This window comes from Spinacia oleracea, chromosome 4 (genome assembly GCF_020520425.1).
Source record: "Spinacia oleracea cultivar Varoflay chromosome 4, BTI_SOV_V1, whole genome shotgun sequence".
Taxonomy (NCBI): Eukaryota; Viridiplantae; Streptophyta; class Magnoliopsida; order Caryophyllales; family Amaranthaceae; genus Spinacia; species Spinacia oleracea.
In genome coordinates this window covers 54,863,199-54,876,496 of record NC_079490.1, presented here as the reverse complement: position 1 = coordinate 54,876,496, position 13,298 = coordinate 54,863,199, and the positions used below count along the sequence as shown (strand labels likewise).

Sequence of the window (13,298 nt, the reverse complement as noted above, 5' to 3'; positions counted from 1 at the left end):
GAGTCCATTGTTGATATTGAGGGTGTTATTTCTGTTCCTATTGAACCCATTAAAGGCACCTCTCAACGGGTACCGTAATTATTCCTAAGACGTATAATTTTCTCTCTTCCTAATGTTTATGGGATGAACTTTCACGTTCAAAGTTATAAAATGTTGAGCGCATTAGTTGAATTTGGTTGGAATTGATTATTGATGTGTCAATTGTGCAGGTTGAGATTCAAGTGAGGAAGATTTACTGTATTAACAGAGTTATATCTACACTGCCGATTAATATTGAGGATGCGACCCGGAAGCCATGCCGAGATTGAAGAAGCTTTGAAGGTAAATATCACTTCTTTGCTGTGCAATTTTGACTTTTTGAGGCTTTAAGATCAACTGGATACTTTTTGAGGATTTTTATGTATTATTGTTGTTTGACTGATGTCATTTGACATAGTTTTGGTCATTAAACCTTATTTGTGTTTCTGAATGGCACTGCATGTATTTTTATAAGTCTCTGCACATAGATTTCTAGATGCTTCCTTCTTTGTACTCAAGAACAAAGTCATTTGTAACTTTGATATGCAATTTGAATATATAGCCACCAAAAGATCTCATCTATAATAATATGCCTTCTTTTTCGTTTTTTCAATGGCTATGCATTTCAGATACAAGTATCCTCCGTTACATCTATAACTGATGAACTAAAGATGAACATCTGAACTTATGCATTTCAATGGCTATGCCACAATTTCTGTACTTGAAGATGAACATCTTTTGGTTGCAGTTATGTAAAATAACAACCAAATTGTTGAATAAAAAATGATGTGACTGATCCAAGAACAGATATTGCTTTGTGTAAATATGTGTGTCATCTTTCTGTTTGATTTTCTTTCTAACAAAAGTTGGATGAATATGAATATTATCAGTAATGACAGTTAACTGTTTCTTGTTAATCTGCAGGATGGTCGATCTGTATACTATTTAGCAGTTCACAAATCTGACAGTGGTGAAGATGATATAAACATAGTTGGAGGTGAATGCTGATGTCTTTAGCAGATGGCAGAGAAATGAAAATCGATATTAATAGTCCGTATTACTAATATTTGTTTCTTACTCCATTTTGCAGAGAACTTCATGACTAGCTATCGCATTGTTTTTTTATCATGAGATGATGGTGTTCGGATGGAAGGCACACGACTGTAAGTACACTTCTAGTTTAGTATGGAACTGTTTGAAAGAAGCTCCTTTCAATCTTTCTCTCTCTTCCATGAAAGTTCTTCGTAGTTAACCAAGTATTTTGTGATGGCATCAGGTGCTGAAGTTGTACATCAGTACATGTCAGTCCAAGACCTCCATTTTATGGGTCACCCATGCTGGAAAGATCTCCTTTTGGATCAGGCGCACCATCAGCTTTAGCACACAACTTCTTTCTGTTCTGAATAAAAAATATTTGTGTCAAATTCTCGATTCCTTGCTCTAGAATATGTGTGTCTGTATTTTGAATATGCTGAGAAGATCTCCTTTTGGATCAGGCGCACCATCAAATTTCAAAGATGTATTATTAGCTTCAAATTTCATCTACTATTAGCTTCAAAGATGTATTATTATCTACTCCCTCCATTTCTTTTTGTTTGTTACGTATTCCTTTTAAGGTGTTTTACAATGTTTGTTACGTGGGAGAATCTTTTCTTTTATAAACTTATTATACTATCATTTTTTGTGCCAGCTTTTAATTTTAATTGGTCCAATATTTTCAACTCATTAAATTTCTTTACAATTTTCCAAGTATGTTAAGTTAGAAATCCGTGTGCTTTTCCATTATTGGTTCATTTTGATAAATAAAACAATCTTATTGGTTGTTGTAATGATTAGTGGATTGAGGTTTTACTTGTGTTTATTTTTTTAATAAAAAAGAAAAAGTATCTTTATTATACTTTAATAAACGTACAAAAGTTCAAAGGTAACAAACAAAAAGAAACGGAGGGAGTATCATGTATATTGGTTGGTTTATGTCCTGTTTGCGATGCTCTTCTGCCATTAACTTTGCTACAGTCTTGATCCATTTCTTTCTCATATCGTGTTGCTAATAAAACCTCGCTGTCGTAAAATATGAACTTTGCGAATGATTTTTAGTGCCTAATATTTATAAAATTCTACATGCATCGCGTGCATATAATACTAGTGAGCATACGAACCAGGTTTCTTATGTAACAAAAGTAAAAATGACAAGAAACAAAAACCTGAAAGTGAGGTGAGAAAAAAGAATAAAAAAGGGGGAATGCCTCAATGACCTCTCGACTCCTCTCATCCTTTGTCAGTAGATAAACCTCACGTTTGAAAACCTAGAAATCGCTACCACCATCTACAGTTCTTCGCTATCTTCCTCACACCGTCCCGCTCTCCTCTCCTTTGCGACACTTTCTCTCTCCTCAGTTCTCCCCAAATACCGTTGCGTTTCCTCTAACATGTAAGTCTTTCTCTCTCTAGCTTTGTTGACTTCTTTAGGGTTTTGCATCTTTTCTTAGGGTTTATTGGTTCTGATTGCTGGTTCTTTATTGATTTGTATATTTGTTTTTTGTTTTTTGTTTTGGATTTCAAATTGATTTAAGTTTGAGATTGCAGCTTCAATTTGATACAAGTATATTGAACCATGATATTGCGCTATCTAGGGTTTCTGATTTTGGGTCTACTGGATTTCCCCCTTTTTATTAGGTTAGAAATAGCAGTAAATTGTAGATTAATTACATTGGAATTGCAGGAAACGTCTTCTAAGAATGCGACCTGAGTATAAAGTAGGAAAACAAAATCGTGGCTGATAGACTTTCTGAATATTGATGTGACTTTCTGCTACTTATAATCTGCTTTTACTTTCTTTTTCTTGCTTGGGATTTTGATTTTCTTTGTTTTATTGTCGGCAGAGTAGTAAGAATGGCAGATGCAGAGCAAAGTTTTGTTGAGAACGAGGAGCAGAATTTTGCTGTGCAGGAGCCTGACCTGCATCATGTTGGTATTGATGAGTTTGAACAGCAAATTATTGCCGGGAATGTGACTGAAGAGTTTGAACAGCAAATTATTGCTGGGAATGTGACTGAAGAGTACAATTTTGCCGGGGATGAGTCTGAGAACCAAGCCTTGGCTGTAAACGAGCAAAGTTTTGCTGAGAATGAGCCTGAAAATAATTTCGGGGTTATTCCTGAGCAGAATTTTACAGAAAATGAGAATGAGCATACTTTAGATGAAGACCAGGCTATTCACGAGTTAGATGGGGACCAACTGAAAGGAGAATTCCCTGATACTGAAGTTAATGAAACGGGTGATGTTCCAGTTGATTCTCATTTTGAAAAGAAGGATGAAAATGAAAATAACGTGGCAGGTGGTGGAGTAGAAAAGAAATGGCCTGGGTGGCCTGGGGAGAGTGTTTTTAGGATGTTGGTACCTGCTCAAAAGGTTGGCAATATCATTGGACGGAAAGGAGAGTATATCAAGAAAATTGTAGAGGAGACCAGGGCGCGTATCAAGATTTTGGATGGCCCTCCTGGATCACAAGAGAGAGCTGTAAGTTTCCAGATCTTTTCCAATTGTTTTCGAGATAATTATAAGGTCACAGTCATTTGTGCAGTTGCGCTTGATGTTGATCATGAGCGAGGTTAATTGCCTGATTTTTCTACTATAAGGTCTATATCCTCTTTTTATTTATTGAACTTGAGAACCATTATGGTTTAACACTTTTCATTTATGTCATTTTCTGTGAAGGATCTCTAAATTGGTTTAGGCATCTAAGGTGGAATGTGGCATTGACACTGTTCAAGAGTATGGAGTCGTTGATATTGGCCACATACCAGACTTCCTTGTTAATGCACCCACTACTCTGATAGCTATTAATAAAATGATTGTAGTAGGTGCTGACAAGATCCATTAATCATGTCAAAAAATACTGTGTTATCACTATGACATAGATACTTGTTCTAAGCGTCTGTTGGGTGATTATAGTATTAAACAATTAATAATCATGTTTAGTTGAATAAGTTTATTGTCTATCAATTCACTAACAAAAATTTTCTGTAATACAAACTCTCCCCTAAAACTTAAACAATGGAAAAATTTCGTAAGTAACATGCCAAAAGTAAACCATCAAAGATTACGAGGCTTATTATTGGAGAAAAAACGGTGTTATCAGACATTCATTGGATTCAATTTCTGGAAGCTTCCCGACATCAAGATTAATTGCTTGAATGACAAGATTTATGTCACTGGAATCACCGGGTCATACTAAGAAGCCCATAGAAATCTGAAGGCAGAATCAGGAAGCCTGTATCATTGAAAAATGAGCAATGTAATGCAAATTTGTGAGAATAAAGTGGTTTCAAAATACTCAAAAACACATAATGCGAAAAAGCGTTGATATTCTGCAATAACAAAGATGAATATGTGCAGGTTCTGTTGGCAAATTTTAAGGCTACAAATCATTCACCAATGCCACCCCATACAAGAAGCATCAAAGATCCAGATTGCAGAGATCAGCATGAGCATTACAAGTGCTGAAAAGTTTTTACTTGGTTTATAAGAGTTGTACTTTGTACATTTACCCATACCAAGAAGCTCTGCACTGTTTTCTGGAAATCAGTGACCCTGGTGGCTGATGTCACGTTCAGCATTATACATATCTGTTGAAGAACTCACTCTATCATGTTCATGATCAATGACCAAGGCAGAGGTGCTTTTTGAGCTTCTTTCACCCATTGTTAGACCAAGTTAAATAAAACAGAAAGAAGTAAAAACATAAAGAAGAACCTCCACTTGTATCAAGTTGCCTAAACTTGTAATTACACATATCTTGAAATATTACTAATTTAAGTCTTCAACCGCAAGTTTTGCCAGGGTGATTGACATTTAAAACATTAATTAAGGAGCAATCAAAAGGTATGATCATAAAACTAAGTTAGTAAATAATATAGTTGGTTGATCATCTGCAATTGAACTTGTAAACAAACAATTATTTCATTTAACTCCCTAAATATGTAATACCAAGATTAAATCACAGTGCTTATGCCCTCTGTTTTATAGATGTATGATAAGCATGGGAGAATACATATTTACTAAACTTGTGATTTCTTGTATGGCTGGGGGGGGGGGGGGATGGGGTTGTCCTTTTTGTTAGGTTTATTTATAAATAATCGTGGACAAGTGCTAAATGAATTCTCTCTTCTATGTATACTATTCCCTCAATTCCACATTAATCTTGGCGCTTATGAAGATATTAAGATTTAGATGATAAGTTGTGTGGTTTATCAATTGTTATTTTCTGTAAAAGGTAGATGCAGTAGCAGTAGTGGGATAGTTATTTTGTGTGAAAAAGGTAAATGTTGTAGGAGATAGCTTGGTAATTTTGTGTTGAACTAGAGTGAGTTGGACTCATAATTTTTAGTGGTGGCGAAGAGAGATGTCAAATAACTAATCCGAATTTTGCTAAATAGAACTTTCAGGACTCGTGGGGCTGAATTGCTGAAGAATAGGGAAGTGGAAAGACTAATGTAGGACGGAGGGAATATGTTAGATCTATAGGCATGTCCTTTCTTACGATTTATAAGATGAGCATCATGTTGGTTTTTTAATGTTATGTTAAACAATGTTAGTCAATTTGAAGAGTCCAAGAGTTGAGTTTTCTAGTAGAGATCTAATAATAGTTAGAACAACGTGAACTGTTTAAGGCTTGGTGTAAGAATGAGAAATTTGGTTCATCTGACTTTTATATAAGAAAGAAGGGACAAGGAAACAAGTACCGTGGATCCTGGTTCTCTTAGGTTGTCCTTAACTGAGACTCAATGAGACGATTTTAGTGCTAAAGGTCTTGAGAATAGCCAACTAAGCGTGCCAGAACACCCAGAAGTTTATTAATGAAATATTCTGGAAAGAAATGATTTTATAAGCTGTTCAAGCCGAGTTTTCCCTTGTAGTCCTTATCTGAGACTCAATGGGGCCATTTAATTGCTAAAGGTCTTGAGGATAGCTAAATTATTAGTGTGTCAGAAGTGTATGGAGAGTCTTAAGAGACTGGATAAACATTATCGTACCAGATTTCTAAGGCACATCAACTGTGCTTGTTAAATAATTATGACCATGAGGAAGCCGCTATGTGATTTTAAGTGCTATCTGGAATATTTTTTAGCTGATAGACTAAGAAAAAAACTTTGAGTTTGAAAAAAGTGTCAAAATTAATTTCTAATCTGAATAGTGTACAGCCCGCTTATTTGTTGAATACTGTGTTTTTAGTGAATATAGCAACTCGCGTTCGAGTGTGTTTGCTTATATTTGTATCGAGCCTGCATGCATGTAACCTGTGTTTGTGTGTCACGTGCTTGTATTGGTGTTTCTGCTTCCCTGTACATCCACTACAAGGATTAGAAAATAAGATAGTAGGTGGATTTTATGCTTATGGACGGGAAATTTAGTTACTTAAAATTTGGGTCTAGATTCAGTAAATAGCAAATGTTGCTTTCAGTTGTGATTAAATACCTCCTTGTCATTGCTGAGTTGGTACTTGTTTGTGAAGTTATTGCTGTGTGACAATAACGTTAAAATGTTGTTGCTGTAATTCATGCTTGGCTGATATTTAAGCTTTTGTTCCGTAAGACCAAAATGGTGCCAGGCACTGTTTGGGAAAAAGTTGGATGAATTTGTTTAAAGTTTTTGGGAAAATTAGTTGTTGAGCTGGCTGAAATTTCTTAAATGCTTGTAAGGGTGTATCATAAGCCTGTTGTAGTATTGCATATTTCAGGTAACTAAAACCTTCTAAGATAACAAGTTAATTATGTATTTCAGCAAGCTGAGATATTCTGCCTAATTTAGTGTCTCCAACAGCCAATCCTTCAATCATTGTGAATTTCGTAGACCTTAATTTCTGAAAAGAGTGAAATTCCGTAAACATGTTTGATTTTAATTATGTATTTACACTCGATAAGATTCATTTATCTTGTACTATATTGAAAAAAGAGTGTTTTATTTTTCTGTGCCACATACTCTGTTAGCCATCAAATTCAGGATTTTTCATGTCAGTGTCTCTAAAGTATCATCTTGAAGGAGAATTTGTTTAAAGTGTCATGTTGACTTGTGACCAGAAATAACCCAGTTATTTTCCATACACTTCAATTTTCAAACAAATAAAATCTTATTTAGGTTGCTTGTAGCATGTTGGATTTATGATGTTGCATGGAAGCTTAGCGGAGTAAGATTAAAGCTGCTTGTGTTAAATTCCCTATTGCTTGGATTCTTTGGTTATGAAGGTGTGCCAGAATCTTCTTTTTATCTTTTCCCTGTCACGTGTTTCTGAAGAATTTTGGAGGGGTTGTCTGTGGTTAGTTCACTTGGTCATAGTTTTCTTCTATTTGTAGTTTGGTATATTCTTCTCGTTTGTGTTTACAGTTTCCTCATCGATGTCTTCCTGTTTCCCTTTTTTCTGTTGTATTCTTCTCTAGATCCCTGGATCCCTTAGGAGATAAGGAGTCATTTCTGCAATGCTTTTAGAATCTCGGGAGTAAGATACTATGGGCAAGCCTAGTTTAAGTAGATAACAAAAGTGGGTTGGAGATGCATGTTTTTGTTTTGACCTGGGAAGTGACTTGTTTTGTGGCTTTTGGTATTAGACCTGAAAATGTTATAGGCCCTGTGGATTCACCCATATGTTTTTCCTCGTGCTATTTCTCTTGCATTGATCTTTTCCACTTGCCCTTCAGAAAATTGACACTTGAAAGAAACACTAGAGTCTAATTTGAGCTGTAAATTTTTTGGTCAATGGTCTGTCTTTTCTGAGTGCTTTCTTGTTTCTGCTTATAGGTAATGGTCTCAGCAAAGGAGGATCCTGATGCTTCACTTCCTCCAGCGATGGATGGCCTTTTGAGGGTTCATAGACGTATTGTCGACGGCCTGGATGCTGATATTTCTCAGGCCCAAGCTACTCCTGCAGGGGGCAAGGTTTCGACAAGGTTGTTAGTACCTGCCACTCAGGCTGGCAGTTTGATTGGAAAGCAGGGAGCCACTGTTAAGTCAATCCAGGAAACCGCAAATTGTATTGTCAGGGTTCTTGGACAAGGTAAGGCATGGCATCAACTCCTAGGAGTTTTTTTTTTGCTGTTCGATCTTCTGTGAGGCTTAACCAACCAAACAGACTATTATAACATCTTACTGATTTGGAGATTCTAAAAGTGTTACAGAAATAACTCATCTAGAGAGACTATAGTATAGTTCGTGAGACTACAACAACAACAACAACAAAGCCTTAGTCCCAAAATGATTTGGGGTCGGCTAACATGAATCGTCGTAGGAGATCGTCATTGTCACCAATCAAACCAGAAAGGAGCAGGAAGTAAAAAGAAAAAAACAAGGAAGAGAAAGTGAAATTAATGAAAATAGGATAAGAGAAAATGTATATATATATATATATATATATATATATATATATATATATATATATATATATATAATAGAAGAAATATTGTAAGAAATAAAAATAAGTAAAATTTAAAATAAATGAATAAGTAAAATAAGTGCATTTCAAAATAGCATGTGGAACTAAAAAGATTTGAAAGAATTTTAAAAATAAAATAAAATAAAAATAAAAATAAAAATACAAATAAAGAGAACTATAGTATAGTTCGTGAGACTAGTGGAACTATATATAAAATCCCCCCTTTTTAGGTTCTGTTTGGTTCGTTTTTTTTAAATGAAATTGTTTGAAACTATTTATCGAAACGGAACTTAATTTGTCCGAATTTACTTATTTGTGTGTGAAATTGTCTGAAAAAAACTTAGTGTCTGAAGTTTTCTGAAAAATGTTATTCTGTCTTTACTTATCTAAACTTATCTGAAATAAGTAAAAAATAAGTTGAGGCAAACAGGGCATTTGTCTTTCGTATGTCTGATTCCTTGCTCCAAACTCTTACATGTTCCCTACATAAAATCTTATATGTTGTTCTGTGAGCTTCATGCAAAACTTGTAACCAAAATATTTATGTATAGCTATGTTAAATATGACTTGTTATTACTGCAGAGGACCTTCCTGTTTTTGCTCTGCAAGACGACCGAGTTGTTGAAGTAGTTGGGGAAGCAGTTGATGTGCACAGAGCCATTGAACTGATTGGAACACATCTGAGGAAGTTTTTGGTTGATCGTAGTATAATACCTGTTTTTGAAAAGCAGGTAACTACTTGTTTCTATGGCTATTGTAATCTGTTCATTCCAAATGTGTATATCTTACATGGAATTGGTCTCTTTTCATCCAGATGCAAGCCTCAAGTGCTCCGATGGAGCATATGCCACCCCAGCCGTGGGGTCCCCCTCATGGTCTTCCACCAAGTGGAGGCGGTGGACATGGTGGTTATTCTGGTATGCAATACATGCCACCACCACGACAACTTGACAATTATTATCCACCAGCAGAAATGGCACCTCCTCCTGATAGGCAGCCTCACCAAGGAATATCAGCTTATGGAAGAGAACCTCAAATGGGTATCCATGCGTCATCTAATGCTCAATCCACACCATCTATGATCACACAGGTCTGTTACCTTGTCTTGATCTGATTGATAAAGAAAGTGATTGTACAGCTTTTGGTAAATGGTGAATATGCACTTATGCTTTTGGAAATACTCTCATTTAACTACTAAGCATGACCAATGACGAGTGCTTGCAGGTGACCTGTGCCAAATTGTAATTCGTGATACATTTGTATTGACTATTTAGGTTGAAATATTCTTTGAAGGATAGGCTGGTGTCCTCATTAAAAGTTGGATTACATATTATTGAATTTAAAGCTACTGCCACTTGCTGTGTAGCTTAAGCTTGTGTATGACATGCGTTTTCACTGACTTTTTGTTGAAGGAATCATTGGAAATAATATGTGGGGTAGCTACTCTAAGGCCTTATAGAATCCAACAACATAGTAGCTGTTGTGCGGAATTTTTTGCAATTCAAGTTGTGTGATTGTGACTTTTACTTAATTACAAGTATTAATGATATGAAGTATTAAAAAAGACACCAATTGACTTTCACACATTCACACATATGTAAAAGGAGGGATAAAGACAATAAACTCATTACCTCAAGCTACGATGTAATAATATATCCTCCGGAACTTAAAAGGAACTGTCAGTTTCACTTAAAAGTCTTAAACTCCAACTATATAAGATAAAGAGACAAACTTGGAAAAATTTGCTCGAGCAATATGTATGCTTAAATTTTTGTTTTTTTTTTGAGTTAATGGGGACATTAGCCGTACTCTATGTTACTTGGACTCGGGTACAACTGTCGGACACGGGTACGTGTCTAAGTGTCCGACTCGGCTAAATTGCGAAGTTTCTAGGATTTAAGTCGAAAATGAAGTGTCGGAGTGTCCGTACCCATGTCGGAGTGTCGAGGATCCGACACGGGTACTTGAGGTAAAATGAAGAGTCGGAGTAACATAGGCCGTACTACTACACTCCTAGGGTGCTAAAAAGAAAAGAGTTTATTAAGTAATTAGTTACAGAAGATGTACATGCTTCTCAGAATACAGGCCATTAGTGAATCTGTAGATTTTTTTACTGTCACTGAAAGCATCCTGGTCAAGCTTCAAAAGCCTTTCTACTCTATCTGCATCCCCTTTCCTAGCTTTGCCATCTTACCAGCTGCTGTGCCGCTTGATCCCTGAGCACGACTCCAAGCACTGAATTGAGAGAATCTTGTGTTCTTAGTCAGCATCCCACAATATTTTGAGATTTTATACTTCCTCCCTTGAACAAATTGCAGCACTTGCCATTTTGGGAAGTTTGGAATTTTGAAATACTTCTATCTTGGGATTTTTTAGAGTTCCAATATCACATTGACCCTTGCATAACCTAATAATCAACAATAATTAATTACCCCCACCTCCCTCTATTTTCTGCCAGACTGCCATTCCTACCTTTTCCAGTCATTGCCATCCTCTTTCCCTCCCCAATAGCACCTGTGCGGAAACACCACCTAGCCCACTTCATCATTGTTAACTCTGAAAACTCTACCTTATACTCTTGAAACACCTGTCATCCTTCCCATCCACCAGATCATCCTCTCCGCCTCTATGGAAATGAGGAGGGGAGAGCAAAGAGGAGAGAGAATGCAGAATAATCCATCATAATTTGTGGCGGCTATACATCCTAGGTCTACTCTCTTCAAAAGGGAATGGGGGGGGGGGGGGGGTGAGGCCGCCGGACAAGGATTAAGAGAGTGGAGATGTTTAATAGTGCCATCATAAAAGGGTAAGCGGTTAGGACTAATGACGGTCAGAAAACCTATGCTGGTGTGTAATTAGGTTCTTAGGAAGGGATAATTAGGGGTGAAGGGATCATTTTGGGTGGATAAAATTTTCTTTCCTCTTTGGTTCTTGTGCTAACACCAAGTGTTGAAGTAATCTGGATTACTTGAAACGAGGTTATTCAATTGAATGAGGATTAACTAATTCACAGTATGTTTGGGTTGCAGATGTAGTGCGGATATGCAATATATAACTCATGGTCAAGTTGCTTATGTGCGGGATTAGACATCATTAATATACAATTTTCAAAATTGTTATTCCTTCTTTTAACAAGGGAATATTAAATTTGTTAAAAGATACTGAGCTGTATCAATTTATGGAGAGGAGGCCAAAATGCTTTTTAGTTATCTAACCTTCCTCTTTCAGTTGATGCTTCAAATGCTAGATCTAGAGGTCTTGGTCCAACCTGTTAACTTGTACGTAGTTATTACAGCAAACCCATAACATCATGTGCCTTTGAAAAAGGGGATTGTTACTTTGAGAGAGCCTGGTCGCTTCTATTAAATTTTTGGAATGATGAGGAACCTGATATGCTATTAGCTAGTGTATTAGAGGATTAGGTAACCGTGGATTGAACTGCCAAATTGATGTTTGCATTGAGTGCACAAGATGTTTTTGTTGACCCTGACAGAACTTTCTTTGTGTAGAAATCAATTTAGGTTGAAGTGTGCTAATGCTTAGGTTGAAGAATCTAAACATTGGGCATCCTCCAAGTAGTCTCATTTTTTAGTTCTCCTTTTCAACAATAATTTCCAGAACTAATCACTCTTTCTCCTCTCTGTGCAGATCACGCAGCACATGCAGGTCCCTTTATTATATGCAGATGCTGTGATCGGTACCAACGGTTCCACTATAAGCTACATTCGACGTGCCAGTGGAGCTACTATCACCATACAAGAGACAAGGGGTGTTCCTGGTGAAATGACAGTGGAGATAAATGGAACCGCATCGCAAGTTCAAGCAGCTCAGCAGCTTATACAGGTAATGTTTTGTAATGACTTGTTTTATCTATTTGATAGGAGTTTGTCTGGTCGCTTTGAATTTGTTACACTAAAGGTTTGTCAAATTACCGAGACGACATTCTTTGCTGTGTAATTTGCCAAGATACTTTGGATACTGTTTTTGCAAGTCCAAGATGCTTTAGATAGTGATATCGTATTGTTACGGAGTATAAAGAGTGCTTGTGCTCTCCTATTACGTTGTTTTTAGAATTTTAGAGTTCCATATGTGTGTAAATGTTGCGTGATGTGCAGAATTTCATGGCAGAGGCAGCGGCAGCCCAAGCACCAACCCAGACAGGTGGTGCAACTGATCAGGGTTACAGCCAAGGTTATAACTCATATGCAGCTCCTACATCAGTGTATGGATCTACACCGGCTAGTGCTGGACATGCAAGCCAACCTGGAGCTTATGGATCAGTATATGGTGGAAATTATGGCTATTAGATTGGTCACTTCACCTTGTTCTTTTAGATTTAGCTTGTCACAGAATAATTTTAGTAGAAAAGGCTGTATTACTATGGTAGAATCCAATTATAACTAAAAACTTGTTTTGACTGCTTTAGTTAACCTTTGCTTGAATTGCTTCTGGGACATCAGCTGTACTGACTTGTAATTCAGGTTTTTGTGTGAAAGTATGGACTTCAGTCGTACTCGGCCATTCTGTTTACCGAGCAAGTTGAGTAAAGGCATCAATTGACGAGTTACTAGTTGTGCCCTTGAAATCAATTGACAACTGCTTACTGTATCACAGCCCCTGTGTATTTCTTTTAAATATCAAGAATCTAAGGTTTAAAGTGTTGTGAAACATAAGTGATCGTTAACACGGATGTTAAGCAGAACGTGAAGAGGGTGGGTGAACCGTATAGTAGGTTAGTTATAACTTAAGAAAGCCTACTATAGTAGGTTTTTTTGGTTAATTTGTAATGGGTTTGATGAGAGTGCAACCGTATTATCTTAGATTTTGACATTGTCTTGGTAGGATAAACAAAATT

At 36.5% G+C, this 13,298-nt stretch overlaps 1 protein-coding gene across 2 annotated transcripts; it reads left to right on the top strand.

Annotated features, from left to right (window-relative positions):
• Nucleotides 1-2,230: 2,230 nt before the first annotated feature.
• Nucleotides 2,231-12,973, top strand: LOC110798639 (flowering locus K homology domain). Of its 2 annotated transcripts, none has more exons than XM_022003827.2 (7): nucleotides 2,231-2,449; nucleotides 2,901-3,537; nucleotides 7,813-8,068; nucleotides 9,026-9,174; nucleotides 9,258-9,533; nucleotides 12,092-12,286; nucleotides 12,559-12,973. In XM_022003827.2, exons 2-7 carry the CDS (start codon nucleotides 2,911-2,913, stop codon nucleotides 12,748-12,750), a joined length of 1,695 nt encoding a protein of 564 aa, XP_021859519.1. In that variant the 5' UTR covers nucleotides 2,231-2,449; nucleotides 2,901-2,910; the 3' UTR covers nucleotides 12,751-12,973. The 2 variants fall into 2 exon arrangements, with proteins under 2 accessions (XP_021859519.1, XP_021859520.1); XM_022003828.2 differs by having other exon boundaries at nucleotides 2,251-2,449; nucleotides 2,906-3,537.
• The last annotated feature ends 325 nt before the right edge of the window (nucleotides 12,974-13,298 follow it).